Consider the following 25,187-nt stretch of genomic DNA (forward strand, 5'->3'; position numbering starts at 1 on the left):
TCACTTGGGATCAGACCAATGCCCCTATTTGGGGTCAGGAAGGAATTGTACCCTGTGGTCAGATCAGTCTGGACTGTGAGGGTTTTTGCCAGTGCTGCCAGGTGTACCATAATTATCATATTTGTACAATAATTTCTACCCTTGTAAGTATCCAACATGTGCCATGATTTTGGAGGCAGCTCATTGATGCAGCAGAGGCAAAACCCAAGTCACTCAGGAAGTCATAATCAACTTCTGGATCCACCTCAGCACTTTGACCCAGTGCTCGCTCCACTCACTGTGAGCAATATCAAGTAAATAAGACTTTTTTGCATATTTTGTAGCAAATACAATCATTACTTTTGAGTTTGCAGTACGATAGTTTCATATTTAAGATCTGGCACCACCGGTTTTCGCCTCCCTCTGCAGTGACAGAAGAGGCCCTCGCCAGCGCCTTCCTGGGACCTCCTAACCGGGGAGGGGGAACGGGGTGGGCAGCCAGAGACGCTCATACACGTGTCCTTCAGCCTCTTGTTTACTACCCGCGGCGCCGCGCGGGGCATGCTGGGGGCTGTAGTCCCTGCCTCCGCCGTTTAGGAAGCCGCGATGGAAGAAGAGACTCCCACTCCCGCAATGCCGCCTGGCTACCGGGGCTTAGCGACAGGCCAATGGAAGCGTGCCGTCCGTGTGAGTGGCGTGCTGCCCTGCCCAATCGGGTGTGCGAAAGACTCAAAACAAGTTTCCCCTCTGGGGCGGATTCTCGACTGGCAGGCCCGGGGGCCAATGGTGAGGGAAGGCACTTGAGTAGCATCCACGCCAGCCAATAAGCGACCGAGCCCTCTCAAGAGCAGGCGGGACTCCGCGGAGGGGCCGAGCGAAGGGGGGGAAGCTGAGGGGAATTCGGTAATGGCGACAGGGCTGGTAAGTGCCACAAAGTTTCGGTTACAGAGCCGCGCGGGTGGCGGCGGCGTGGGCCTGAGCCGGAGGCAGTGGAGTGTCTTTGTCAGACCCCGCTTCCGCCACCGCCCCACCCGGCCGCACGGGCGCCGCGGCCTGACAGTACCGCCGAGGATGGGCGCCGCGGCCGCAGGGCCGGGGCGTGGGCGCTGTAGGGGGACGGGGCTGTACTGGGGGCGCTGCCCCGGGGCCCGACAGGGGCGTTGGGGCGGGGGCCGAGGCTCCCGTAGCTGCCCCCTCCCCCACTGCCGCAGACTTGTTACGCAGCTGTGAATGAATGGGCCCTTGCGCGCGTGCGCGCTGCCCCCGGGAGCATATAAACAACGGCCCTTCCAGGTGGCGGTCACGTGACAGGGTGCCCCCCTTCCCCCCGCGTGACTCACCAGCGAGCTGCAGCGCTTACGCAACGCTTTGGCTTCGTTCTGGTTCTCGCTGCTGCCTGGGCTGGTGGCCGGGTTGGTCCGAGACAAATGCAGAACTCTTGGCTCAGAGATACTACCTTTTATTATACCAGCTAAGAAATGGAAAAAAAAAATGTATCTTTTTTCCTGCAAGCTTTCAGGCTCAGGGAAATAGATGGTAAAAAGTCCCCATAGGTAGAAAATAAACTTAATTTTTGCATGGAGGAAACTGATGGTGGAAGGCTGTTCCTCTGGGTCCGGTCCATGAGAGTGTCTTTGTGCGTTGCTCTTTGATGTGCAGATAAGGCTGGATTCCTGCCTGGGCGGGTGTCCAGTGCTGGAGCAGCCTTTCCCTGGCTGCTGCTTCCCTCCAGCTCTGGGGCCTCCTTTGCATTGGGACCTGCCCTGTTTTGTGGGAACCTTGAGGATAGAAGTGCAGTCTGGGAGTGATCAGCTGTCCAAGCCCTGCACCCATATACTGGGAAAGCTGGACATTTCCTTGAGCAGGTCTGCAAGGGGAGAGGGGGGACCGGGCAATTCCAGCATCAGCAAACAGACATGGGCCTCAGTGAAGAAGCCTTGTTTATTGCTACCTTCTACAGCAGCTGTACATTTGAGCATTTTGATTTGTGCCTCCATAAGTATTTTTATGACATCACAAAGATGACACCTGTTTCCAGGGTGAATCAGGACAATAGGTTCCCATTCACCTGTTTTTGTGCTGGATACGGTTGTTCTTTGACCCAGGAGAAACTCAAAAGAGGTTTCTTAGATGTGGTAGAGTTTAATGGTTTGGATGGAGCAGTGCTTCTCCCACCCTCATCAGTGAGGAAGGGAAGGCAGCCCATAGCGTTGGATAAAAGTCTTTGGAGCTCAGTGTGTGCAGTCCTCAAATACTGTATATGCTGGGCATGTCTACACGTGCATTAATGTACCATTATTACAGTGCATTATGTTCTAGTACTTGTAATAACAGGTACTAAATGTGCTGGAATTGGCGCTACTGTGCATGTCTCTTACATGCCGCTAATGCACAGTAGACTATTTTACTGCATGTTAGAATGACTTTCGCCGAGACATGCTAATGTGCAGTAGAAGTGCACTTCCATCGTCTCTTGTAGATGTGCCCACTGTGCAAGTCTTGGGCTTGTTTGATCCTCTGAGGCCGACAGCTGTGACTCCAAAATATTGCTAGTATCTGCATCTGTCAGGGGTGTCCAGAGGTGTGATCCTGAACAGCAGAGCTGTTTCAGCAGAAGCTCCAGGTGTAGACAGAGTGTAACTAGCAAGACTTTGCTTCTGCTAGTATGATTTATTTTATTCAGAGGAGTTGCTTTTCTAGTTTAATTGAGTTCAGCAAAGTTTTAGCATGGGCCAACCTGAGATTTGGCAATAAAGGAAAAACTATCAGAAGGAAAGTTGCAGGAAATAGTCTTACCCAAACTTGCCAGAATGTTGTGCTTTGAGCAGATGTTGCTAAACCATGCCAAGTCTGGTGAACCCTAACCACCTGAAAACACATACTTCCATCTTCTGTATGATAACCGCTTCATAATTATTGGTGGTTTCTTACATATGAGCAATCCAACGACCATATTTACTTGAATACAAGATGAGGGTTTTCTCCCCAACTAGCATGTCTTATAATTGCATATATGGAAATCTCACCAGATACACTGTCTATCATTAAACTGTTGTCAGAAGTAGTATGTACTCAGCAATAACAATTATAAATTGATTAAACACAGACAACACTGAGCATGACTAAAACACATGGCCCATATTAGGCAAACAGACTGATGGGAGGGGGAGAGAGCGAGTGAGTGTGTGTGTGTGTGTGTGTGTGTGTGTGCGTGCGTGTGCGCGCGCACACTCGGAGAGGCTGGAGCAAGTTCCTTTCCTGGTGCCAAAAATGCTGATGGGAGCCTTTTTTTAAACCAAAATTTCATATTGCAAAAACAACTGCATATCCAAAAATATACAATTACATATATATTAAACCCTTAAAAATGTGCATCGACTTCCCACAAAAGAATCCCTTCCAGAGCATTTTTTTTCATACAGAACCCTGTGGAAAAACTCGTGCTTTAGTAACCACCTGCAACTTTCCACCCCTCCTATCAATCCTCTCTGTTGGTTTAATGAAACAAGTGTGTCCAGTCCTTTTTCATCCACTTCTTTTCTGCCTCCTTTTCTCCAGTCTCTCTCTCTGTCTTGTCCCAGTCAGCATACAGGTTTCCCTTGCTTTATGCTGTACATGCATTCCTGGAAAATGGTGCATAACTCAAATTCATATAAAGGAAACCCACTTTACAATGTAACAAATAGGGATATATTACAAGACCTCAACTGTACTTACCCTCAGATCCATTTCTACTACTTTTACAAGACAATTTGGGTGTACTCACCAACAACAGATGGTATACACAAACACAGGGTAGTGGTGAATTTTACCATAATGAGGATGACAACTACAGAAATATGTGTTGCAGACAATGAGTGAGGAGCACAGATCCACACAGGAGACTGTATTTTGGTGCACACCACTCCCACAGTGCACTGCATAAAGCAGCTGACTGCAGGCTTCCACCACACCAGTCGCATAAGAGTGAATTTACCTCACAAATAACCAATTTTGGTATAAAAAGGATCATTGCATAAGAGTGAATTTGCACATACAGAACCCTCATAAAGCACTGGAAACCTGTATTTCTTCAGTTCACGCAGCCCCAGCTTCAGGCATTCTCTTTCAGTGAAAGCCAACCTTGGACAAATGTGCTGATGAGAACTGTGTGTGTGTCCCTTAAAAAGGCAGGCAGTTGTTTGTCTAGGAAAAAACAAGCTCTAGGCCTGGTAGACCAGGCTGGCAGTTTGAGAGGCTGGGACAAGCTCCAGGACCCTTCCCTGGTGTAAAAATGCTGGTGGGAACTTATAAGGACCGACAACCTAGCTGTATAAGATGTATGGTAGTGCCCATTAAGTGTGGTCTCCCTCACTGCTGACACTTTTTCAAGTCATGGTGGGTCATAACATTGCATACCCAAAATCCCTTTGTCATGATTTACCACCTAGTAGAATTTTGGACCTTGACTATTGGGCTTTTCCCAGTTGAATCCAGAACTGATTTGGACCTTGAAATAAAAAAAGTTTGTGCTATGTATAAGTAGATGCCAAAGTGCTGTTCAAAAATGTGTTTATGGAGTACCTGTTTTAAAAATTGCAGCAGTTCCCAAAAAAGGTAGCATGAAGCAAACCTGGCACTGGTTCTCTGTGCAAAACCCATGCTTAATTTCAAGGTTATTGTTTTCAAATTTGTTCCCTTCTATGTGTTCAGGGAAAGCATGGTTTGACAGTAAGGAGAGGGGGGAAGGGGCTATCAGAAAAAAGCTGAGCGGAAGCAGAGAGCAAAGGGCTACCTGACCCCCCAGATTAGTGGACAATCTTGTATTACAGTTATGTGTGTTTTAGAATATCTACTTCACAACAGTTTTTGAGCAGGAAAGTGAACTGAAAAGGAAATCATCTTAGTCTATCCTTTAAAGTTCTGAGGCAGTGACATGCTACGGAGAAAAAACTTTATGATATAAACAGATCTGAATGTATCATGATAAAAACATTGGAAAATGAGCTTGGAACTTTTTTCTTGTTGAAAGTTTTTCTGCACTTTCAGATGTAAGCTGACTTGGATCTGAGGAGATTTATTGAGATCTGGAAACACCTTTAAAGCAATTGTCAAGTGAAAAATGTATTTCCTGGGTCAATACCACCACATTATACATATACCCAGTTGGTCACAGGGCTTGAAGTAGTTAAGTACATCAGGATGGGGATTTTTTTTGAACTTGGCAGTTATTTTTAAAAAATATTTTCCCAGTGTAGTAATTAACTCATTTTTGGCAAGAAAAGCATTGGGGGGGGGAAGGTGGAAACAGATTTACAGGAAAACTAGGTGAAAGAGGTGGGGAAAGATAAGCAGAGGCGAATAAAAACAGAGAGCAGCACATATGAATGGATGGCCCCCTGAGCTGTTGTTATTTTTTAAGAAAAATGTTTTCAAATACAGGTTAGATACAGGTGAGGGAGAGGAGGAAGCCCGGGAGAGAAAATAGACCAGAAGAAGGAATGAGGAATAGTGAAATGAATATTACATGATGCACAAAGCATTAAGATGTATATATCACATTTTCTTCATCTTACTTTGTAGAACCCTGGAGAATACCCAAATCCTTGTTAGAACAAATTCTAACTATAACTGTAACAAAATCTGACTGTAACTGATTTCGTTGGGAATCGTGAATGCATAGCTGAACAGATCTGGAGCAGGGTAGGGAGATGGTAATAGCAACATGTTGAATACAGAAGTTGAGTCAAATTATTGTTTAATACTAGACACAACTTTTTTTATAATTGCAAGAGGCAGTGGCGTGTTTATTTTGCTTCTTTCCTTGTCCCTCTTTCCTTGTCCCCCTCTAAGCCTGATTTGAATTTTAGGGCTATAGCGTGATTTATTCTTTCAGATGAATTGTTCTGTGGTATGTGATAGAGCCTTAGATAGCTTTCTTTATTACTGTTACTCCTTTTTAACCAAATTCAGAACATTTTATATATTTGGGTGGCAATGCTAATGAGTTGTGCAGTTGTCATTATAGATCTGGAACATGATCGGTAAAATTATGATGATCTTAAGTCATCTTTTAGACAGACCTCATTGTTTGAAACTGTTAATCTTATCACTAAGAACAATCTGTCAAGAGAAGTGTGGGACAAACCAAATAACTCAGCGACATCAATGCAATCTGTCACAAGACAGCTGTCATTTTGGACAGCTTCTGGTTGTGACCTTTATCATAGGTTTGGAGTGATTTATAAAGTGCTTCTATCTTCACTTTATATGAAAGAGTTTTTGCTTTTTATATTTTAAAGAGAACTCCTTTAAAGGGTATTGGACTTTTATATATAATACCCATTAGCACCTGTAAATATCTGATTAACAACTTTTGGTAAAATAGGAACGTAAAGCTTTCTTTATAACTTTCAATAGGTGGCAGCCAGTAACTAGGGCTAAAGTAATATCCCAAAATGGTCTGTTTTGGGTGCTAAGATTAGGCATGTAAGCTCTGATCTGAACAGTTGATATAAGCCTTACAGATCTGTACAGATTTTATTGAAAGATGATGATATGAAGAAGTAAACTATTTTTCAGGGAAGTCTGCCTGAAACTTAATATGCCGCTGTTTTGGTATCCTCCTTCTCCATTGTCTATAGTGAAGATAATGTGCTTTGAAGACAATTCTTCAAATACTAATCTTTACATAATTTGCTTTAATTAATTTATGCTTAATTTAACTTTTTTCTCTCTGTGACATTTGTGATGGTACTATGTGGTTTTGAAATAACGAGAGCTAAGAAGTAATGTGTTTCCTCGTAGCTTGTAGTATCTTGTTTGATAAATCAGGAATATATCTTAGCTGTTAATATATGAGAAGTGTGGAGTCATAAGGTAAGTCCTTGATGCTGTTGGCTACAAAATATCGTTGACACAGATGTAATTTCTACCAAGTTAGATGGAATTGGTCATGTGGAAATGTTCCTTTTAAAGTGCATAATATAGTCCAAATTGATGTTAGTTGGAAGGCCCTTTGATAATTAGGGTGGGCCTGAATAAATGATTGAGTTTTTGGGGGGTAGCTTTGAACAGTTGCTGCTCTGCTTTTGAAAGCTCTTTGGTAGAATAGTGTAGAACATTATTTTGTTACACCCCTGTTTAATAGAAGTGTGAGCCTACAAGAAATCACAGCTGGCTCTTCTCAGCTGAAATGGGGTGCATCTACATGTGCATATTAATGCACAACAATAAACTTGGGCATATATTGCACTGGAATTTGTTGCTCCCAGGCACCACATTTATATATGTGCCTGGCACTGCAGCACTTTGAGCTGGGTAGGAGCAGCTCTGCCTAGCAGGGGACTTGGGGACTTAACCTGCTTCACTGCTTCAAGGGTGCTTCACTGCAACTACACATGCATTGCTGTGCATGAAAAAACTATTTACAAGTACTAACCTGGTGCGTAGTTTATTAGTTTCCTGTGGCCTAGTAGGGCCGCAGGTGTAGATGCCAAGATGTTCATTGTGGAGCTACAACTTTGCAGTAAACATCTTATGTAGATGCACTCATGGTGTCATAGTCCAAAAATGCCATCCTTTCTCCCCAGTTCTGGAAACGTCAGTGACTCTCTAGACATAAAAATCTGCCATAAATGAAAATGAGACAAGTACACAAAAGCCTAGAATTATTTCACTGTGGTAACAGGTATCTGCTGTTAGTTTACTGGAGATTTTTTTTCCCCCAGAGGGAGAAATGAAATAGGCCTAAATGCTCTGTGTGCCTTTGAAAATCTCCCTTATTAATGATTTATTTTATATATTTTAGTGTACAGAGGACTCACAATTAGAGGTGCACTGATATCATTGGCTATCAGCTTTTTTTGGCCAGTGTAGCCAATAATGTACTGCTAAACATAATGTGCCTTCTGGCCTGGACCCTAGATGTCCTGTGCAAGTCCGTGGACAGGAAGGAGGGGCAGGGGAGGGCAGATTGAGGCCCCCATGGTGAGGGAATGGGGAGGGGCTGAGGGTGCTTTCCAGCCAGGATGGTGAATAGGACCCAGGGCTGGGGCAGGGAGATGGATGGAGCTGCTGGTGGCATGTCCGGGGGGGGTGTGGCAAAGGGGGGCGGCTGCCTGCTGCTGCTTGCACCCCTGGGAGATGTTTTGGGGGGCATGTACCCCCTGGATTTGTGCGTGGGGCTCAGGCAGATGCAGGCTGTCCCCTGCAGATTCAGGGCTCTGTGCTCTGCTGCCTTTGCTCTGGGAGTTATGTGCTGGCCGCGTGTCCCCTGCCTGTCCAGCAGCAGTGGCGGCAGTGAGTTGTGCCTCCCACTGACGGACAAGCAGGGGATATACAGCCAGCACATGGCTTCCCGGGCAAAGGCAGCAGTACAGAGAGCCTGCAGTGGGCAACCCACATCAACTCGAGTTCTACTTTGGTTAGAAGTGTTCTTGCATTTAAAAATGGTGGCAATGGTGCTTGAACTAAAGCTCATTCACCACCCTGACTGGGCAGTGCCCCCAGGCCCTGCTCCACTCCCTCCCTCACCATGGGGGCCTCAATCTGTCCCCTACAGCCTTTTTCTCCCCCACGTCCCTTCCCCTTCACAGACTTACCTGCAGGGTGCTACTCTCCTTACTACCCAGCTGCATTCCTGTAAATTGGCTATCTGCCTGGGGAATAATCGGCTTTTGGTATTGGTCAAGAACATCTTTATCATTGCACCCCTACTCATAGTGTATTAGACATGGTACCTAGGCTCAGTGAAATAATCTTTTGAAAGACAGGGTATAAAGTAAATAAAATAGGAGGCTAGAATAGATAACCAAATTATTGGTCACTGTTACACTTTTTCTTTCTAGTTGTAGGAGACAGCACTTTGGCAGAACCAACTACTTGCTCCTCTCACAGTTAGAGTACAGCCAGTTAGTCAAAATACACTTTAATGTTAAATGCCAAGAGTTTTTAAACTAACTTTTAAAATCTTAATTTAAATGTTAAGGGTTTTAGGAAATGAAGCAAGTTAGTTGTCAATGCATTTGAAATATGTAACACAACTTCATAAGGAAGGCTTTTTTCCTTCCAGTACAACTAAGCATTTAGGTGGTATTTGTATTTAGATAAAGGAAGAGGTAAATGATTCTGGATAGGGAAAGACATGGTGGTAAGGTAAAAGAAGTAGGTTGTGGGGTTATTTGAGACTTCCAGAGTTTTATGCATGCAATTTGTCTGTTTTTTTAAAGTCAGATAACCTGGAGCATCCTAACATGGTGTGGGAAGTGAAGACAAATCAGATGCCGAATGCAGTACAAAAACTCCTTTTGGTTGTGGACAAGAGGACTTCAGGGATGAATGAGTCATTGGAGTTGCTGAAGTGCAATGAGAACCTGCCATCTTCTCCTGGATATGCATCCTGTGATGAACATATGGAGCTTGGTAAAGAATTTAATTGAGACCTGAAAAGTTACATAAAGGATGAGTCCTGTAGTTCCTCCATTTCTGAAATTCCTGTGAAGTCTATGGAAGTTAGGCACATGGAGTGATGACAGAATTTATCTCTTGCCAGGTTTATTGTTTTTCTGTTTATGTAATGCAGGGAGGGGAGGTGGCATGAGTATAGAATTGATGAATCATGCCACCTCACAGTCATAATGCATAATGATTTCCACATATAGCTCTGACACACAGGCAGATGTTGATAGAAACTTGCTTTTTTGACACTGAGCTAAAAGTTTCTGCTCACAACTTCCAGAGTTTTGCTTGGCGAGAAGAACACACAAAGCTTTATGTTGCCTTTCACAAGGACAGCATTGATTTTTTGGATGAAGCCCAAATGCAAATCATGGCACAAAAGAACATTTAACTTCAGTATTATCATGCTCCAGAAAAACAGTATAGAAGTCACTGAGTAACATAACTATATTTAAAATGTGAAGGTGAAGTTAGATAGTAGTTCAGTAATTCCTAGTAGAATTTTATACAGGAGTAATATTAACATGATAAATAATTGCATTTGGGAACATCAGATAATGATGTATAGGAGTTGTTTAGGTTACTTTGGGCACATCTACATGAAACATTTACTGTGGAGTAGGCTAATTAGTTCTGCAGTAAACCTCACACATCTACACGCGTACTGCTTGCAAATACAAGTACTCTCCTGCTGTGGAATTCTTTACTCTGCAGCAGCTCCTTGTTGTTGCGCCCTCTGTTCTCTTTTTGGTCACCTTTCTGTCAAATTCTTGTATCTGCTCTTGTCAAGTGAATTTTAGCCATAGGAATAATAATGATTTTTTAAAATTTGCTTGTAGACGATCTTCCTGAACTACAGGCTGTTCAGACTGATTCCACCCCAAATGCGCTTTTCCAGCTTAGTGCAGATGTTTCACATCAAGAATATTCAAGGCCTTCATGGAACCAACATACCTCAAATGAAAATTCAGAAAGTGCTTATTCTTGTGAGAATGGGGTGAACTGGTTGACAGAACTGGCAAACATAGCCACGAGTCCACAGAGTCCTCTGATGCAGTGCTCTTTTTATAACAGGTACTAATATTAATTTAACTGTGTTCAGTTCTAAAATTTGCAACATATTGTTAGAAACATTTACTTTAGCTCCTAGAGACCTATGTGCCCTATTTGGAGACCCATACTTGGCCCTGCAGTTCAGACCCGTTATTTTTACAGATGACAGCATAGGTCTCCTTATAAAGCATATTGTGAAAGCTGATTTTATTCAGGGGATGAACTCAAACAATACAAGTATTCCCTCCAAAGAGACGAGGCTGTATTGGCTTGCCATGCCATGGTGTCAGAGGCTTGATTAGAAGATTAACTTTGGTTATCTGCATGATATACTAAACATGATCACTTGGCTAGTGACATGGCTTGAGAAAATTAAAAAAAACTTATTTCTTATAAAATTACAAATTTTAAACATATCTTTTGGGAGTTTGGAATTCCTGTACAATACTGTTAAAATGTATTGGCACTGAAGTAAAAATTCCTTATCAGTGGTCTGTGACAGTCATTATGAGTTCTTGATTCTTCTCGATTTCACAAGCACTTTAGTTTTGAGATCTCGTTAGATTTTCTGCAGGGAGATATATTTCATATCACTGCTGAAAATAATACTACTAAAAATCATTGAGGCCATTGTGGGTACATCATTGTAACCGTGCAGCTGCCTTGTAACTCAAATGGTTCTTAGATTGGAGGTATTGGTTTCAGAATGTTTTAAAGGCATGCGCATCATGACAGAGGGGAGCTAATATGAATGGAAGACAGTCAGGACATGCAGGATATAGAAAAGAGCAACTTTTCTGTTCAGGTGAAGAAAATAATTGAGATTTTTATAAGGTGTGACAGGTGAAGAACATTAAGCATCTATTGCCAAGTTAAATCACATGGGGTTGACATTCATTTGCACCTACAGGGTGTGCCTAATGTCTGCCCCTGTGTGGTAGTGGGTTTAATAATAAACATATGTGAAGACAGGTTGTTTGTACAGACTGGCTTTTGGAAAGAGAGATGAGTTACAGGTTGAAATATCAAATATGGAAAGTTATTATGAAATAAAGACTACTTAGAATGCAATACCAGCACTTTATTGTGTTGCCAAAATCTGAGCCTTATTTTAATAAAAGCTAATTTTCTATCTTAGATCATCTCCTGTTCACATAATAGCTACAAGCAAAAGTTTACATTCCTATGCACGTCCTCCACCAGGATCCTCAGAGAGTGATCCTGGCTTCTCTAAGCATCACTTGGATGAAACACCAGTCAGACATGAACGGGTGAGTTGTCCTGAAACAACAAGCTATATGAAGAAGCAGGTCTGGTGGGTTAAACTTTTCAGAAACAGAATTAGTTAAGAGTAAAAATGTATTTGTTTCTAAAATTATTCGGAAGTTGTAGGCTAGTTTCCCTTTTATCATTTTTTTTCACACTGACATTAAGCTTGGTTTGGTACATGACACAAAGGTACCTTTGCCCCATAGGGAGTACATTCTAAAAGACATATAGAAAAGGAAATGTTAGGAACTCTGGAGGAGGCAACCATGAATTGTGGGGGTGTTTCAGCTTAATGAATTCTTAGCTAAAATTTGTTGCTATTGTGGATGAAGGTGGCAGGTATCACTTACGATATATAAAAAGGGACTGATGATAGTATTTACCACTGCCATGAGCATTTTTTTTCCTCTGATTCCTGTGTGATGGTTTTTGAGTCTGATCTAAATTTCACTAAAAAGATTGGCTAATTTCTGTGTGACATTAACGACAATAAAACCATGTAGGTTAATGATTTGGCCCTAAGATGGGCTGGAGGAGCATTGCACAGTGGAGGAATGTTACATCTCGCTGAGTAAGAAAAGGCACTTAGGGGTTGTGAAAGGACCATGGCCAGAAGGATGATGGCAATAGAGTCTCAAACATAGGGGTAGGGCCAGAAGGATGCAAGGGAAAAAGAGATAATACTTTGTTCACATTTGCTCTTTGAAGCTTCCTGCCACTATCTCTAAGCAATACTTGTTTTACATTTCTCCATTGGAAGTTAGTTGGTCTACTCAAATGCATGGTAAAACACAGTCCTAAAGTAATCTATGTAAAAAGCATTGATATGTTTTTGTTCTTTCAATAGGCAAATAGTGAATCAGAGTCTGGCATTTTTTGCATGTCATCCCTGTCAGACGATGATGATCTAGGATGGTGCCATTCATGGCCGTCAACTGTTTGGCACTGTTTTTTAAAAGGTAAAAAAAACAAGCAATGTAGGCTAGGGCTTTTTTGTTAACCACTCCTCCTTTTGGAAGATACTAATCTTATTGTTTTTAAATATCAGGCACACGTTTATGCTTTCACAAAGGGCGCAATAAAGAGTGGCAGGATGTTGAAGATTTTGCTAGATCTGAAGGCTGTTCAAATGAGGAAGAACTTCCAATGCATACTTACAAGGTAGGCCTTTGATGCTTCTAAATCCTGTGCATTAGCCATAGCAAAGACCTTGATTTGTGTGCAGTCTTATCCAGGTGCCTTTAATTACTGTTCCAAGAATTTTTTATGAAAGAGGCATGTGGAAGGTATCCATTAGTTAGCAAGATGTTGTCTGAACCCCTCAGAATAAAACAAGTGGGCAACGTGCAGATATGTTGAATGTTGTGTATTTTCTTACTGCTTTCTGCAGTTCATTTAACCCCTTGAGTGTTGGTGTGCCATAAGAAAGATGTGGATACATTTTGCAGCATCCACAGATTTAAATTTTTCTGGAGAAAAAAATCTGAAGATTATCTGTATTTATAGGGCTATGGTTCTGATGGTTTGAAGCTGATATCTCATGAAGAAAGTGTTTCATTTGGTGAATCTGTACTGAAGTTGACTTTTGATCCTGGCACAATAGAAGATGGTTTGCTTACAGTAGAGTGCAGATTGGATCACCCTTTTTATATTAAAAATAAAGGTAGGAAAATGTTGTGCATGTGAAACAAAAGCTTCTGTATGTATATGATAGTGTTCTAAACAACTGTCTGTAGCTCTAGCCATACCTCCCAGTTTTTATTGTTTAAAGCAGCAGTTGGCAACTTTTCAGAGTTGTGGCCAGAACAAAACTGGCTTGGGTCTGAGGTGAGCCAGTGTTCCAACACAGTGGTGGCAGGTTTTCACTGCTGCTGCTTCTCCCTGCCCTCAGCTGTGGTGTTGGCAGAACTCCCTGTTGTCTGGCCGCGGCATAGCATCTGTCCCCGGCAGATTTCCTTGCTCCTTGGCTCCAGCACAAGTACAGGTAAAATCCCTCACTGCCAGAATGCCACTGAAGCCTCCCAGCTCCATAGATTGGATCTGGCCTGCAGACCATATGTTGCCAATCCCTGGTTTAAAGCTTCTTATTTTAGAGTCACTTTGAATCTACTCAAAGAAAACACTGCATTTTGAAAAGACAAAAGCACTTTTTCAAACTTTATTGATTTATTGTATTGTCCCTTACTTGCTGAGCATGACACTTACATGGTTGATGAAATTATCAGTATATTTGGTTTTCTGTTCAGCTTTTTTTTTCTTCCCTAAGAAAAATCTTGTAAATGAGGTAAAATAAATTATCAGCAATTCCTGAACAGAAGTTTCTCATTTTTGGGGGGGAAGCTGTTTTTCTCTTATGCATATGAGCTTGCTTTTTACCATCTGAGATAGATCATCAGGCTGTTACAGTCTAATTTAATTCTTGATCTCTTCAGGCTGGTCATCCTTTTATCCAAGCTTGACTGTGGTTCAGCATGGCATTCCATGCTATGAAATACATATTGGAGACTTGTGTCTACCTCCTGGACACCCTGATGCCATTAACTTTGATGATTCAGGTGTTTTTGATACATTTAAAAGGTAATTTTTGGATTAAATGGGTCTGTATATTTCATGCATAAAAAAGTTCTGTTAATGAACAGATGTGTAAGTTTACAGGTATTTGAGAGTAGTTACTTTATGGTGGCACAAAGGTATAAATGAAAAATGTAAAACTTTTGGGCAGTGAAACCTCTAAAACTGTAGAGGTTGTGGTCCTGTTGCTGCTTAGGACATTTTAGAATTGATCAGATAAAGCACTAGAAAATATTGCATAGAACAGTCCTGCACTGGGAGAAGTGGGGTGGACTGGGTGATATAATCCAGTAACTACAAATGTGCATCAGTTGGCTACTGCCTCGTGCTTTATATGCAGCCTACCCAGTAATTAGTATTCAGTTTGGCATGGCTTTATTGCTTCTGGAATAATGAGTTTTCATATTTAGATTGGTCTAATCAGATTTTTTAGGTGTCTACAATTACTTTATTTAATTTAGTTCATAGAGAAGAAAGAAAACAGTTTTGATCAGAATTCTTTATGTTTAAGATGCCTAGTGTATTTGAATTCCACTGTTATTTCCCATAAACCCCAGGTTCTGTCTAGGAGCAGTGAATGATCTGTGGCCACAACCAACTTCCATTTCAATCAGAAATACTAATGAGCTTTGTGTTCTTTTTTTTACAATAGGAGTGAGTTTAAAATGGCTATTTTAAGCTCAAGCTTCTATTGAAAAGGCTTCTGGACTCTAAGGAGGTAGAAGGAGAGCTTAAATTTGGTTTCCCCAACTCGGCTGCCTGTGCTTTTGTTTCTTTTGGGTCCTCGGACAGTGTTTACATCTTACTGAAGGAATTAGTTTGGTAGCATCCAGCTCATCCTTCATTTCAGTTGTAGTGTTTATAAGACCTTGTCTAGTCCCTTGGCAGAAAAAAAATAGTGTGGGAGGGATTCTGAAGCAGTAGCTGCTGGCAGAAGGGCAGAATAAATTAAACACACACACAAACTAAAACTCTTGAGTTGTTGTAGGAGGGAGTAGTTGGGGAAGGAACTGGAGCAATGGAGGATAAAGAGCCCTTTCCCCCATATCCCTCTGCTTCTGAGCTAGCAAGCTAGGTTGCCAGCTAGTTGCCCTGTATTCCCTACTTCTGCTGCTGCTTACTCCACGAGTAGAATTTGGACAGCGACACAGTCACAGCCTCCTCCTAGTCTGTCTTGGAGTAAGGGGAAAAACTTCTGCCAGCAAACTGGCGCAAGTCCTTGCAGAAGCTTGGGGCATTTTTACACATGGGCGCTTTTCAAAGCGCCCAGCACTGCGTTGCTTATAATTGTATAAGTGTTGAAATGCACGTCAGTGCTGAGAAAATGGCAGTGGCAGTCCTGCCATTTTCTGCACGCTGACACACATTTCACAACTTATATAACTGCACATTGGCAGCACTGTTTGCATCAGAATCAATTAATTGAGTCTGTTCCAAAGCAGCGGATCTCCAAAGCGTTGCGGGGGCAAAAAGGTACGTGTATAAATGTCCCTGGTCTCTGCCTGGTGCTACTTTGATTTCCTATGTTAAAAAAGCACTTCCAGGTTCTTCTTAAGTCGGGAAGAATAGGCAAGTGATGGAGGAGATACCAAATTCAGTTTTAAAAATAAAACCTTTGGTTTATGTTAAGTATTCATGTTTTAAAAAGTTAGTCTTTTAGTACTTGTTGGCATGTTAAAGGACTTAGTGAATGATCCCTTTCTAAAGGTAATTTAGGCATGTATATTTTTCCCACATACGATGAATTAAAGGCTCTAGCATTTCAAGTACCTTCTGCAACTCATTTTTTTTTACCATGAGACGTAGTAGAGTTATCACAATTTTGCCACTAGAGGGTGGAAGATTATCTACTCTGAATTGAAATCATGAATGATATGCTTCTGTATGTGTTGGAAGTTCTCAGATAGAAGTTACCAAGTGCAGAGGTATTATATTTCAGTCCCTGGAGCAGTGCTGTATAAAGACTATGTTTATAATGTTGGCATCTGTGAACAGTATTTCTTTATACTTGCAATTAACATTCACATGTCCAAGTGAACTACAAAGCGAATAAACAAGACTGTTTCAAGAAGTTTTATGGGAAAACTTTGTTTGCAAAATAAGTATCGAAGTATACTATGTGTAAAAAATATACGTAAGTGTTATATCATTACTTAAGTGCATTCTCTGCAGTTTTAACTTTGAATTCACGATTGTACATTCTGGGTCATCCACAGGGCATCTTTGTTTTACTAACTTGTAATTGGTATTGTACAACAAACTACTTTTTTTTAAAGCTTTAATACAACAATTCTCTCTGAAGTTTGAAACAGTAACTTGTAATTGTTGGTATTGTGTAGCAAGCATCTTTCAGTTTTACTGAATGTAATATCTGTATAGTTAAGCTTGGTGTGGTTTTGCATTACCACACTTTTATAATTCCTCACAAAATGTAGCACTTCCATATATAACATCTTTGATAACCAAAGATGTATTCTTTTTATATGTATAAAAGTACATATATATCTTAAATACTACACTGAAGCTTCACAGAAATACTAATGGGGTTAGCTGGGCCTTGGGTCAGAGGAAAAAAGTTAACATTTCCATATTTTGCTGACAAACCAAATTCTGCATATTTACAACGCATGAGTAAAATGATGCTCACTGTATGTAGTGTAGCTGTTTAAAACACGCTTAGTTATTTATGCTTTTTTGGGTTCCAGTGGCTTCTCCAGGTCTAGTTCATGTCCCTTAGGTAAATTAAGGCACACGCTTAGGTTTGCAGCTGCCCAACTCATTTTTAAACCCTATGGTTGTAAAGGTTTGCAAAAGTGCACTGCATGTAACTGATGCAGTCATGTCTGTCCCAGGAGCCTGCAAGAGAAGCAGCAACCACTGAAGGCAGGGAGGAAGCTCTTTAGCTTCACACCCATCTCCAGAGCAAACAAGCATTGTGTCAGTGGTCTGGATGCCCTGCTAGACTCTACAGACTAGAATGGAAAGCCACTGGTGTGGCTTTGCTCTGTGGGCTCCATTCTCCGTTTTTGTCACTCTGCAGCAGGGAAGGAGTGGCGTTGGCCCACATGCTGTTTGTTCACAGTCCCAAAATGAGTTGTCTTTCACAGAAGTTATCACTCTGGGTAGGCACCTACCTTAATTGGGATTAAAGTGGAAGCTGGCCTACAGTCCAAAGCACAAAATAACAGACTATTCCAAAAGGAGAGGAAATGAGATGGCAACATGACTCGTGCATAGGTAGAGCTACTAAACAGCATGGAAGATCTTGGGCAGTTGCATCCTACTGCTGCATTGTGGTGAATTGAAAATGTAAGGATGGTACCAAGTCAGAACAAATGAGTAGTGGAACACTGTATCGCGGGTTGTCAAGGAGTAAATTTACAAGTTTGTAAATTACTAATTAAGTGATGTATCTCTTTATTCTAGTTACGATTTTACACCAATGGATTCTTCTGCAGTTTATGTGTTAAGCAGCATGGCTCGTCAGCGTCGTGCTTCTTTATCTTGTGGAGGATCAGGTAGTCAAGACTCAGAGAGATCAGAATGCAGTAAGAACTGTGTGTCATCTGGATCATCACAGCTTTCCTCCAATTCTTTGTATAGCAAAGCTGGCAAAAGTCACAGCTCAGGGACTGCAAGTACTGTGAGTGCCACTTCTCCTAACAAGTGCAAAAGACCAATGAATGCCTTCATGCTTTTTGCCAAAAAGTACAGAGTTGAATATACTCAGATGTATCCAGGGAAAGATAACAGGTAATGGCACTTAAGTTCTTAGTTTTGGACCTACAGTTAATGTAACCAACTTGATAAATGCTTTTCAGACTTGCAGTGAATTCAGTTTTGCATGTATATGTAGATGTTTGAAAAACCGAATTGAAAGCTGCTAACAAAAGGCCAAATTTAAGAGGAGGCTTTAAGGGTTTCTCACCTTGGAGAACTTGACAACAAGTGTCAGGGCAGAAATTGGTTTCATTTTCACTATCTGTACTGTAACTTAAAATGGATTTTTATCTTGCCTTTAGAAGCATTTTTTAATAAAAGAGTGTGTGTGTGTATTCTCAGATTATCTGTCCATAGTGATAAGATTTGATCGGGGTGGGGGGGATCCTGTGCAGTCCTTTTTTGTTGGTCAGTAGGAAACAGGGATTTTTATAACTTGCCACACAGATCTCAGGTTGAGTTTTAATACAATAGTGTAAGTTCTTTGGGACTGGGAACCTACCATGCAGAAAACCCAGCCCTTTAATCCTATTGTTCTGTGATGTTAAATCAAAGCAGACCACCAGTTAGAAACATTTATGATTGGATACAAGGTTATTTACAGTGCAGTGAGTTGGAGCTGCAGTGAATGGATTTCAAGTTGGTTTGAATACATCCATGCACAGATTTAGGCTGAGGAAAACCAGCAGTAGCCTAAGTGACTGACATCATCAAATGAAAGGTTTGGAGCACAGGAGGAAGGCAGTGTAGGAGAACACAGCCCCTTGTCTCTATCAAATGTACTATAGATTCAGTCACCAGAGATTTGAATTTGAGTCCTCAAACTTCTGACAAACAAAATAGCCTTGCAGTTGTAGCATTTGAGTAAATTTTATTCAGCCAAATACCACTGCTGATATAGGGTTATTGGTTGTAGCTGTGTTGGTCTGAAGACATAGGCAGGCAAGGTTCTTTGGGTAGATGTGATACCTTTCATTAGACCAACTAAATAGTTGGAAAAATTGTTTTTTGCAAGCTTCTGGGAACAAACACACTTCTTCAGGCATAGGGAGATATAAGTTGCTGATATGGGGATTTGTCTCTAAGTGGCTATGGGTGGGCATGTGCCTTGACAACCTGACCTCTGATCCTGTTTTGCCCCAGCTGTCCCCATACCAAACGTAGTAACTGACTCACCATTTGCTCTGTCATGGGCTTAAAAAGCAATTTCTATTTCCACCCTTGGGCTTAAAAGGCAATGTCTATTTCCACCCATTCCCTCAGTTCCTCTTGCCCACCCTGGTTTGAGATAACCTCCTGTCTGCAGTCTCATATTCTTGCCTTTCCTTTGAGTAACTATTCCTTTTTGTTTTTCATATGCATTTTAGAAACTCATAAGGGATGAGGAATTTGTAACAGAATGAAATGGTCTTTCATTTTGAGAAAGGAGAAACAATGCACCGAAGCCAGGCTAATAAAATCTGGGGCTTTGTCAGCTGTAGTTTGCAGGTCAAAAGTCACTTGATGCTTAGAATGAATGAACCCTTATCCCCAGGCCAAATCTAACAAGCTTGAAAACTGGTGTTAAGACAAAATAGTGGTATAATTTCTGTTTATTTTACTGTGTAGATATGAGTTCTAATCCTGTACAACAGAGTATTTGAATAATTTGAGTGAGGTAAAGTTTAAAGGTGGAAAGCACACCTGAATTTGTTAGCATGATTTTTTGATGCTAGTCCCTGTAGCCGTGTGATTTTAGATGCAAAGCAGGAACAAATATAATGGCTTAATTCATGCAGAAGTTATGATAGCACCACAAATTATGCCCAAATAATAGTTCCCTCCTTTTTTAATTAGTTACAAGGTAGGCATATCCCTTAGTTAGTTTTTTCTTAAATATGGTCAAATAAGGATCATTTAAGAGCATCCCCAAAGTCATGAATGATAGAATGCAAGTTGAGGAGGGAGAGCACAGAAAGAGGTACTGTAATAACATGTTTTTTTCCTGACTCCCCTCTACCTAGTAGAATTAATTTTTAATGAAGTTGGAAGAGGCCCTTTAAAATTTGGAACCTGTCTTCCACAGCTCAGTGGCAGGAGTAGTTGGCCCCTGTTGACTGATTTCTTTTGAAAATGAAGCTCTTGCCTTTGAACCAGATTCTTTTGAAGTTCTCTGATACACCAGCCTATACTCACCTTTGATACCTGAATATACAGCTTTCCAGAGGTTTCTACTTGGAAGCCCAGCAGTTTGAGGTGTCATCCTTAAGCAAATTCCTCATCTAGTTGAGTCACAATGCCTTCCTCCATAGTATCCCAGGCACTGGAACTAGGTAGCAGTGTTTTGAAGAGGAAAGGCTTCCCATGTGACTTGAATATCGCCCTAAAACTGCCAGAATATACCTGAGAGGCAAGGACTTTTGTGGATGATACCTTTTATTGAACCAATGCTTTTGAAAGCTTGTCTAAGCCTATCCCAGTCGTGCAGTTGATCTAATGCAAGTTATTGTCCCCCAAAAATCCATGCCTGACATAATTCCTGGACCATCACAGCTATAACCCGACTCCAATACTGCCAAAATATACCTGGTCTAGAGACAGTCTAACCAGGCTGGCTTTTTTTACTTCTAGTTTAAAATAAGCTTGATACAAGAATGTTATTAAAGAACCACCATCAGAAACTTATTTGCCAGAAGACACAAATTGGTTCAGGTATAGATTTTCTCCTGACAGTTGATGGCGTGTTCTGTCATGTCCTCAAAGCATCTTCCCAATACAAAGGCAGTGGTTATATATAGAGATCAGATTAAATATTCACTTTGCAGCCCCTAGGAGTCTGGCTCTATAGTAAAGCCTGTTGGAATTCAAACCTGTTGACAGAGAATGAAACAGCCTCTCTCAGAGTTGCCCTACCTGGAACTATCCAGAAGTGCTTGGTGGCCTTGATTGCTTAGCATCTGTGAACACCTGCACTGCCTGCAGTGATGTTCGTGCACGCCTTTCCTTAAAGATTGGCAATGAGCTTTTCATTTCACTATTGTATTGGATAGGGAGGGTCACATACCTGGTGTTTCTGTAAACATCATTAATTAAACAACATCAGTTAAAATATTAATGACATTCAGCAAAAGGATGAAACTACTTTTGTATTAACATCTAATCAGTGTTTGGGGTGCAATTAAGCTATGTGGCATGATGATAAAAGGAGATTACTCTCCAGTTGGTCTGCAGCTTAGTAGTAGTAAGGTCAGAGGGACTTGGGGGGTGTTTTTTTCCTTTCTTCTACTCCCCATGTTCAGTTTCTGGAGATACTCAGGGGTAAGTCATGATAGATGAGCCCTGGCTGCTGCCCAGCATTGCATTCAGTTAGAAGGATGCCAGTCTGAGATGCTTTCTCCAGCCCCTGCATACAAAGGGTTTGGAGCTCTGAGGCTACTTTCACCGAGGAAGGCTGTACTACTGAGTTCTCAGCAATTCATCTTCATCTTGTAAAGTAAGGTGGAGGAGAACATGGGTACAAACCCGGATGTGGTTTGTGCCAGGCTGATGAGACGGACCAAATTCTTAACCATTTTAGGTACAGTGGTACAGGTATATTCAGGCTTATTTTTGCATATCAGTATTCTGGAAGCCTGGCTTAGTTACAGAGACATCTCAGATATTGTTTACAGGTCAGTGAGCTAGGGGGCAGTCAGAACATGCCCAGATGCTACAGAGAGGAAATACTGCTGATATCCCATGTGTTTTTTCTCACATCTAACTGGTGTCTTTTGTAAAGTGCTGACTCCAAAAAGAAAAATAAGAAAATGTTGGGAGATTGATTATCAAAAAAGAAAAAATCCTGCTGTGACCATTCTGTAAACATTTATTTTGCAGAGCCATAAGTGTGATACTTGGTGACAGGTGGAAGAAAATGAAAAACGAAGAAAGACGGATGTACACGTTGGAAGCCAAGGCTTTGGCTGAGGAACAGAAACGTTTAAATCCTGACTGTTGGAAACGGAAACGAACAAATTCCGTATGTTTTTGTCAAACAGTGCTCTGCTCTAGCTACAAGTTAAAAATCAGATCCCACCATAGTCCCAATATTTCCCTTTTGCTGTGGTGTTTGCTGTACTAGCTACATCTCCTAACCTCTGCTGCACCATCCCCCATATCATTTCATTTCTCTACAGTCCTTAACCCAGGGGTGGGCAAAATGCGGCCCGCGGGCTGGATGCGGCCCGCCAGGCCATTCTATCCAGCCCAGAGCCCCTAAAAAATTTAGAAAATTGATAGTTATCTTTCCCTGACTGCCTGTCATGCAGCCCTCACTGGCTTGCGAAAACTCAGTAAGCGGCCCTCCACCCAAAATAATTGCCCATCCCTGCCTTAACCCGTTGTTGGACAGTTGCTGTCACATTCTAAGTGGGTAAGGGGGGACAAGAACGCTGCTGCTGGCATGGCTTTGTGTAAAGGGTGGGAGTCACCCTCCCTCACATGACTCCTCAAAAACTGCATGAATTCCACAGCGCTGAAGTCAGGAATATTTTTGAGGTGTCTGGATAAAGGGAAAATAACTGATCACAGTAAAGAGCCTACCTAAGTTTCAGCTCACACATGGCCACAATAATGCAGTTGTGGCTATCAAATCAATCTGTGTCTCGAAAAGGAGTTACAAAACTAGTTTTAGATCCTGCTCCTGTTCCCTTGCTATGTCTTGTGATTTACAGTTACATTTCCCTGGATTCTTTTTTCAAATATTTTCCCCTTACTTTCCTGAGCCAAAGACTCAAAAAGGAAAATTGAGATATGCAGCTGTTAGAGTGAACAAACCTGCTATTTTTTCCCACAGTGCCTTGCATTTACAGTAACTCTGAATGCTGTATGTAGATAAATATCACATTTCTATTAAAAAATAAGTAACAGTATCCCTTTAAAAAGTGGAATAAACCTTAAGAGCCTGGAGCACCACATTAGCAGTTGTGGATGCATTAGTTCGGAGTTGGGTAAGAGCTAACATCGATGTTAGAAAAGATTCTATTATGCCTCCAGTTAAAAGAGGAAAATATGCTAGAAGGGGATGCAGTAAGAGATGTTTGCCAGGAATGCCCTGTGTTTCAGTCGTGTTAAGACAGGCAGGAGGGTAGCAGAACTTCCCACAGTCGGCTTGGACCCAGAGTGCCGGCTTTGGTGTTTACCCCCTTTCCTGTTTACTGGTGGCTTTTAGCAGAGGACTTCAACTTCAGGAGCACAAACAAGACACTATTCTGCAGAGCCTGGACGAGCACTGCAGTAGGGCTCAGCTAGAAATTGCTCCAAGTCAAGCTGCTTCTGCTCTTCTTAGCATCCATATTTAGAACAGAGCTTTCAGTCATCACCAAATCCCAGATGTCATTGCCAAGCTGACTCCTTGAATCTTTCTGTGCAGTGCATCATGCTAGTAGCTACAGCAGCAGAATTAACATTAGGAATCGTATAACCAATCAGTGAGTTTATGAATGTATTTTATGGATTACTGCAGGTTTTTTTTTAGTTTAAAAGACTCCTATTTAGTATCTCTATCTTTTCCCAATAATGCACTTTTAGCAGTCAAATTCAGTGCTGCCTGTGTAGCTCAGTTGAAATAAGTTCAGTTGGATATATGAATGTACCAGTCTGTCCGACTGAGATGCACAGTACTGCACTCTTTTATGCTGAGAATTTTCCTGTTAACTTCTTTTGGGCCCTTGTATACTAAGTCGCCTTAAATGCTCAGTATAGACTTCCCGCCAGTGATGTCAATAGCTACCTGGTTTAATTGCTTTTTTTGTGAGGAACAGAGAGCTGCTAATAATCAGAGCTTTTCCTCCAAGACTGCTTTAGCTTGGCCAATTGATAGCCTGATTATAAAAAGTCACTGTTATATAATTTTGCTGCAAAGTATGGGGATGTTATTCATGTTTGGTATTTTGCACATAGTCAAAAAGTGCATGATTTTTTTTTAAGAAATCCTTTCTGCATCTGAGATGACTGCATTTCTTTTTATTTTGGAAGTGCTGACATGGTTTTCCTTGTTACTGTTTTACAGGGTTCACAACAACATTAAGCCAAAACATCACCATTCTTAACTGCATTTACAAAATGGCTTTGACACTTGATGGAGAAAAAGCTTAAGATCAGGGTCTCTCCACTTGTTGTGAATTTGTGCGACCACAGAATACTGGCATTATCACATCGGAAAATGATTTAATGAGTGAGGATTTGCTTTCTACAATAGAGCATTAAGTAAGCTAAAACTATCAACATTTTAAACCAAATTGCCTTATTTTTCTTCCAAACTTCATGTATGTCTATCAGGTAACATAGGCTTGAAAACGGACATCCTGTGGTGCTAAAGTATATTAGGAAGAGGAGGAGATGTGTATAAATATTCTATTTTTTGAAACAATGTACAAAAAGGGGAATTTTAAAATATGTAACAGCTGTTTATACATTGATTCTTATTGCTGATTGATATGTATTGCACAGACCATGTCATTAATTATGATTCTGGGAGCTGGGATTTTCTGAGACGGCAAAATGCATTTTTACCAAACTGTCGACTCCCAGTCTGCCCTGTGCCAACAAGTGACTGAATACGTGAGAAGTAGACAGCATAGTGTCATGTCACATGGGAGTTGCTTGTTGGGGTGCCACATGTCAAATTTATATCCACAGTGAGATATTTTTGCACCAGCTGGCAATATGTGAGCTGTTATTTCCAGTGGAGGTAATGGCCCAGGCCGTAATGAAATGCTTTATCTCCAGAACATGGTGCTACTGATAATTGGCTCCTTATGCTTCTACCTTTTGTGTTTTGTCTCCTCTGCCACATATTCTAAGATGATATTTTATTTTGCCATATGACATCTTCATGGTGGGGGCAAACTTTGCACTTAACTGTAGGTGCAACACTTGCACTTTACTTTTTTTCCTCCAACTGTCTAAAATTAGAGCAGATGCATTAGAATTACAACTGCTTTTGCTGTGAACATTTACAATCATGGCTTTTCTTGTTACTAAATAAACTGTGTTTCTTTTTTTTAAGAATCACAACTGTAAACTAAGTTCAGTTCATGACACACATCTACATGATGTTGCCCCCAAGATTTTTTGCACACTATATTCTTGTATATTATTTCAAATAAATGTGTAAAACTTGTTGCGTGTGTTCAAAC

At 41.3% G+C, this 25,187-nt stretch overlaps 1 protein-coding gene across 1 annotated transcript; it reads left to right on the forward strand.

Moving 5' to 3' along the window:
- The first annotated feature begins 806 nt into the window (after positions 1-806).
- Positions 807-25,170, forward strand: HBP1 (HMG-box transcription factor 1). The gene is made up of 11 exons (XM_090042029.1): positions 807-900; positions 9,189-9,381; positions 10,257-10,491; positions 11,609-11,741; positions 12,587-12,698; positions 12,788-12,900; positions 13,246-13,402; positions 14,172-14,316; positions 17,737-18,063; positions 21,886-22,027; positions 24,059-25,170. The coding sequence occupies exons 1-11, from the start codon at positions 886-888 to the stop codon at positions 24,074-24,076; spliced, it is 1,590 nt and encodes a 529-aa protein (XP_089898155.1). The 5' UTR covers positions 807-885; the 3' UTR covers positions 24,077-25,170.
- The last annotated feature ends 17 nt before the right edge of the window (positions 25,171-25,187 follow it).

This window comes from Crocodylus siamensis, chromosome 4, assembly GCF_052110815.1.
Source record: "Crocodylus siamensis isolate JL-2025a chromosome 4, ASM5211081v1, whole genome shotgun sequence".
Taxonomy (NCBI): Eukaryota; Metazoa; Chordata; order Crocodylia; family Crocodylidae; genus Crocodylus; species Crocodylus siamensis.

Bases quoted from the DNA above. Each gene is read 5' to 3' on its own strand.
- HBP1 (XM_090042029.1), top strand. The intron at 9,382-10,256 runs GTAAAGAATTTA...ATTTGCTTGTAG, and splicing joins TGATGAACATATGGAGCTTG to ACGATCTTCCTGAACTACAG. The intron at 18,064-21,885 runs GTAATGGCACTT...TTTATTTTGCAG, and splicing joins TATCCAGGGAAAGATAACAG to AGCCATAAGTGTGATACTTG.